The 5,803-nt window shown below is 33.1% G+C and overlaps 1 protein-coding gene across 5 annotated transcripts in view; it reads left to right on the forward strand.

The window, feature by feature from the left end:
• The first annotated feature begins 404 nt into the window (after positions 1–404).
• Positions 405–5,803, forward strand: part of LOC101513642 (DNA topoisomerase 1 beta-like) — a 9,296-nt gene continuing 3,897 nt past the window's right edge. Inside the window, exons 1-7 of one of the 5 annotated variants that reach the window (XM_027337074.2) lie at positions 405–622; positions 2,134–3,048; positions 3,585–3,779; positions 3,953–4,033; positions 4,762–4,821; positions 4,963–5,057; positions 5,171–5,327. In XM_027337074.2, coding sequence (XP_027192875.1) covers positions 2,182–3,048; positions 3,585–3,779; positions 3,953–4,033; positions 4,762–4,821; positions 4,963–5,057; positions 5,171–5,327 — 1,455 coding nt within the window. In that variant the 5' untranslated portion in view covers positions 405–622; positions 2,134–2,181. Of the gene's footprint in view, positions 623–2,133; positions 3,049–3,584; positions 3,780–3,822; positions 3,844–3,952; positions 4,034–4,761; positions 4,822–4,962; positions 5,058–5,170; positions 5,328–5,803 lie in introns of those variants that run through there. The other 4 variants (XM_004508616.4, XM_012718122.3, XM_027337075.2 and 1 more) reach the window with 4 other exon arrangements.

Consider the following 5,803-nt stretch of genomic DNA (forward strand, 5'->3'; position numbering starts at 1 on the left):
AAATTACATTCGTGGTCCTTTAACTTAATTTCAGGTAACGTTTTAGTCCTTTATCTTTTTTTTTTCCCAACTTGGTCATTTATTTTAATTTTAAGTGACAATTTGATATTTTATGTTTTAAAATTTCAACAATAATATCCTTTTTTATACAAAAATTCAAAAAAAATTTCAATTCATCAAATTCGTAACGCTAATCTTTAGATAAACTACATTTTCATACTTTATTTGATATTTTTAGGAATAAAAGACTAAATTGAGAAAAAAAAAAAGATAAAAGACTAAAACGTTACCTGAAATTAAGTTAAGGGACTACAAATGTAATTTAATCTAATTTATAAAAACGAAAGAGAATCCTCGGTACCCAACCCAAATATAGAAACCCTAATAATTTAAATAGATGGGTAACACCAACTAACTCTAACCGCCAAAATCGCTTTTTTTTCCAAATTATATTTCTTTCCAAATTATACGTCTCTTACGCTTCCCATCTAAGTCTCGCCATTCTGCACCTCACCCCTCTAAGACTCGCGATTCTGCACCCCTCTCAGTCTCGCGATTCCCCTCTAAGTCTTGCGATGCTGCACCCCTCTAAGTCTCGCGACTCTGCAGAAGATATTTTGAGGTTTGTATTTTTTTTTCTTTATGTGATTTGTATTTGTGTTTAGATTTATCAATTTCTTCTTCTTCATCTGTGTTTGTTTCAAAGAAATATAGCTTTTGTTTATGTGGTACACCACCCCGTCTAAAATTTGTGTGTTGAATAAAAACTTTAACTGTGGTGTACTTTTATCCAATTGTTAAGAGTTTTGATGTGAGGAACTTTTGTTGATAAGTTACTTTTTAGCACTTTGAATTATGTATCAATTCGGGAACCAATTTGTGGGTACTGTTACTGACATGAAGTATAATATTTGGTTTGGTACTAGTGTTCTCCACGGAAGGAGTTTAATTTTGGATGTTGGCAAATGTGCATGAAAAATAATTTAGGTTTATTCCTTGATTGAGTTAGTGGTCAATTTGTGGAAGGGTTTATTTTTGAGAATTATAAAACTAATTCACATGGTAACTTTGTAAAAAGCACTTTATATAGATTATCTCATATCCACTTGTCTTATTTTCACGGTCTTCTTATACAGCTAGCTGTCAACGACCATGGTTGATTTTAGGGTTTATTCCCGATTGAGTTAGGGTTCAATTTGTGGAAGTGGTTTAAGTTTTTGAAAATTTTAACATTAACCCATGTTGGCTGATTTTGGGGTTTATTCCTGCGTAAGCAATGGTGTTAATCTTAAGCTTGCTTTTGCTTTGTAGAAATGAAAAACCAACTTATACACATTCTCTTTGTTAATTTATGCTTCTTATTTACTGTATTTTGTTTTGATTCAAATATTGTATATGGTTTTTGGTGATATCAATTTTGTTCTTTGTGTTTGCTGTTTATGTTTTATGTTTTTTTAGTTTACATGTAAAGAGCCTTTGTTTTGTGTGTTTCTTTAAAATGAAATAGCCTAGTAAAAGATCACGTTGCTGGCTGATTTTCTTTTTCTTGCACTTTTTTGTTATTCTTTTATCTGAGAACCTAGTAGTCTATTTCTTTTGCTTAGGCATTTGATAATTTGGTATCTTATCCTTCATATACTCTTAAGTGTGGAGCAATACTAGGTATTTAGGTGTTCTTTTTGGTTCATTGGGATGCATCTTTGACGTTAAGATCATAACGAGTTTCAAAAACTTTTCTAAATTCATTTCATACATACACACACACACATATATATATATATATATATATATATATATATATATAGTAGTGTTTTCGAATGGTGGTTATAGTAATGCTATAGCGTAGGGGAATTTGAAGCATTTGTTATTGTGATACACTATTTAGTAAAAAGTGTTGTCACAAAACGACTACACTGACTACACTGCTGCAGTGCATAGCAAAATTTGACCAAACCACTATTTTATGCAATTTGTGATTGACAACACTGCTATATAGGGGAATGACATACATACATATGTTTACTGTCATTGTTATATTGAATTGATAATTTCTCATTGTTGTCGTTTAAGCTTGCTACGTGATTTCTGCCTATTAATCGCCTTGAACTTATAACCTCTTGGTTTTCCCTCCAGAAATTGATGAGCTAAATATGCTAAGGGTTGGCTTCTGGTAACTTAAATATGTCGCACGAATTTGATGATGAAGATCGGCCAATAACTTTTAAAAGAAGCTCAATGTCAAAGAGTAATGAATTGCATTCAAAAAGGAGGAAGTCAACTTCTCATTGCCATGATGGACAATCATATAAAAAGACCTCTGATGTGCTTTCTTCAAATGGCCAATGTTCTAGCTCACAAAATGGTAAGGTTGTCCCATCCGCTAAGGCAACTTCCGTGAAATGTTCTGTGGGTATATCAACAGCATCAACATCAAATCTCAAAACTTATACACGGTTCTCTTCAGCTAATTCAAATTCTACAAACCATCTTAAAGAAGACAAATGTGAAAATTCTGAGGACGAGGAGGATAAAATACCGTTGAGTGTTAGGATGAAGATGAACAATGACAATGCTAAGCAAGCAACTCCCAATGTATCTACGCTGTCTGTCAAGAGACCACTCGATAAACTTGACTCATTACATTCTTCAGGTAAGAAAGCAAAACTCTCAGATTTAGCTTCATCAATTAATGCTAAACAAATATCGGCGAAATCTGAGCCGCATGCCGAGGAGGAAGAGGATGATGATGATATTCCTCTTTCCTTGGTAATGAACAATTTGGCCACATCAGTGAATAATAAATCATTTTCATTGAAGAAGTTCACTAAAGTCAATAAGGGTGCTGCTCCATTTGTTAAGGAAAAGGAAAAGTTAAAAAAATCAGAACATTTCAAATCTACTAAACTTCTGCAGAGCTCTGGTGATGGGCAGAAAAAATGGACTACTTTTGTTCACAATGGTATCATATTCCCACCTCCTTACAATCCCCATGGGGTAAAGATTCTCTATAAGGGGAAGCCAGTAACTCTAACCCCAGAACAAGAGGAGGTAGTATTTTGCTTATGAGTAATGTGTTTTAAAGGTTTTGGGTGACTGTTTGCTCTTGTTTTTTTGTTTTGTATTTGTTGAGAGTTTCACATTGGATGTGTTGTGCACGACCCGCTATGCACAGCCCAATAGCACAAGGCCTCCAATTGATGAGGGGTCCAATATTTTTTTATAACAAAATTAGGGTGCATATTTTTTTTTTTGTTAAATATTTTTTTAGTCTCCACAAAGTTTTGACCTTTTTAGTTTAGTTTCTAATAAATTTTTATTGACTTTTAGTCTTTATTTTGATTTTATATGGACTAAAAATATCGATTTTTACCAAAACAAACTTTCAAAATAAGGACTAAAAGTGAAGAAAAATTTTAGGGACTAAAAATAAAATTTGAAATTTTATAGGGACTAAAATATATTTTACCCTTTTTTTATATTAAAATTACACTTTCTTTTTATTAGAGTCCAATTTTTAAGATTAGAGTTCTCATATTAAAATGTTGAGTTTCTGATAATGTTATGAACTTGGAATGTACGTGCAGGTTGCCACATGGTTTGCAGACATGTGGGACACAGAATACATGCAAAATGAAATATTCAAGAATAATTTTTGGAATGACTGGCAGAAGTTGCTTGGAAAAAATCATGTGATTCAGAATGTAAAAGATTGTGACTTTACACCGATTTATGATTGGTGCCAGAATGAGAAGGATAAGAAGAAACAAATGAGTTCAGCAGTAAATCTCATACTCCGTTGTGAAGCTTTTGGATTTTAATAAGGACATATACATCTTTATGCATGTATATGTATTTTTGAGGCTGTTTACTTAGTTAGCTTTAGATGTGATCATTATTGTCTATTCATATATTATGCTCAAGTGCTGACCCTCTTTTGTCGTATTTTTTTCAGGAGAAGAAGGCCCTAAGAGAGGAGAAAATGAAACAAGAAGAGAAATACAAGTGGGCTATTGTTGATGGTGTTAAAGAGAAGGTTTAGTCTTGTCCCGCTCTTTTTATGCCCAATCAAACCCTCTCCCCTGTATCTCTTGAAAAAATGTTGCTTGCGTCTGCCTTAAAATTTGTCCAGCTTTGTGAATATACTTTACCTTATCTTGATTTAGCTTGTTCTATGAATTAAGAGTCAATATTATCTAAGTTGGATGTTTACTAACCCTTTATTGCTGTCGTTATTTGACGTTGATTGATGTGTGAAGTAGCAAATTGAGACAAGACGAGCTGCAATTATCATACTCCCGAATAACAAAAATAGAGTTATTTTTTCATTTGGCTTTTGTTGTAAATATGTTTTTTGTTAAATAAATGAAATTGTTTTCTTAATTACTGGCATTGTGAGTCTTAGATCAGGCAAGTGATGGAACGAGAAGTTAGGAGAGATTGGGGTTTATTTGGCCATGCATTTGTGTTTTTTAGGGTAGGACTAGAGAGTGGATATATAACTCTTGATTTATTTGAAACATGACTTTTCTTAAATAAAAAAATCTGTTTTATTTTTTCTCTTTGTTATTTTGGTTGGTTCAGTTGCTTGTGCATTGTGGAACTTGAAGGGGTTATCTGGTCATGATTTTTTTTACTTTATGACTTTTTTCTTGTTTACCTTTCTCTATCTAAGGTTTTAGTTTTGAAATGTCCTTATGAAACCGTTAGTTTCAATTTTTTCTCTGAGATGCTTTTTATGACTATTTTTTGTTAAATCTTTAGGTTGGCAATTTTAGAGTTGAACCTCCAGGATTGTTCCGTGGACGTGGAAAGCATCCCAAGGTTGTTATGATAATTGTTATTTAAATAAAAACATGTAAACTGACTCAGATTTAATGGTTTTCACACTTCTATGCATTTTAAGATTTTTTACGAGTATCTGACAAGTTTTGGCACTTAAAGATTTAAACTTGATGTTATTAGACAGGCCACGTGAAGAAGCGCATCGGTCCAAATGATGTCATAATTAATATTGGAAAGGATGCACCAATTCCCGAATGTCCTATTCCTGGTGCAAGGTAGTATCATTGTTCAGAAACTTTTTGGCAAACAAATCTGGAAAGAAAATTAATTCTATGAATTGAAAGTCATTGTTATCTTCTGAAATCATTGATTTGTGTGCCCATGGCAGCTGGAAAGAAATAAGACATGATAATACATGTAGCTGGTTAGCCAAATGGCGTGACCCAACCAAAGCAAAGTCATCCAAATATGTGTTTCTGGCAGCTAGTAGTTCCTGGAATGGGCAGAGCGACAAGGAAAAGTATGAGAAAGCAAGGATGTTGAAGGTGCGTTTCTCTCTGTGTACTTTCTTAATTCTGCATTTTGTCATGATATATTGTAAGGTAATTAAAATTGACCTGGGCTTTGAACCAATGTAGACAAGGGTTCAAGGTTCAAAGGTCTGGCCTCATACACATTTTGCAACGTTAAATCTTAAAGTCTACTACACTTTCCAAAATCTTCCAGTACCAATGTAAATATTCTTCATGCTTGAGTACAATGAGTACCAATTACTCATTTCCGACCATTTCACTCCATCCTCATTCTCTTCTTTTTTCTACTTCATTTTCTCCTTTTCACGTCTACATCTCGTCTTTACTAAATATGTTCTACATCTCCCTTTTCTACATCCGCATCTCTTCTCCTACATTTTGATTTTTCTGCTACTCTCTGGATAAATGAAACCAAATAGGAGAAGAAAATGAAACTAGGGGATTTTCATTATGGCAAGAAGATTTGTTTTCAATTTTTTAAACAAAAA

This window comes from Cicer arietinum, chromosome 7 (assembly GCF_000331145.2).
Source record: "Cicer arietinum cultivar CDC Frontier isolate Library 1 chromosome 7, Cicar.CDCFrontier_v2.0, whole genome shotgun sequence".
NCBI classification, from domain to species: Eukaryota; Viridiplantae; Streptophyta; class Magnoliopsida; order Fabales; family Fabaceae; genus Cicer; species Cicer arietinum.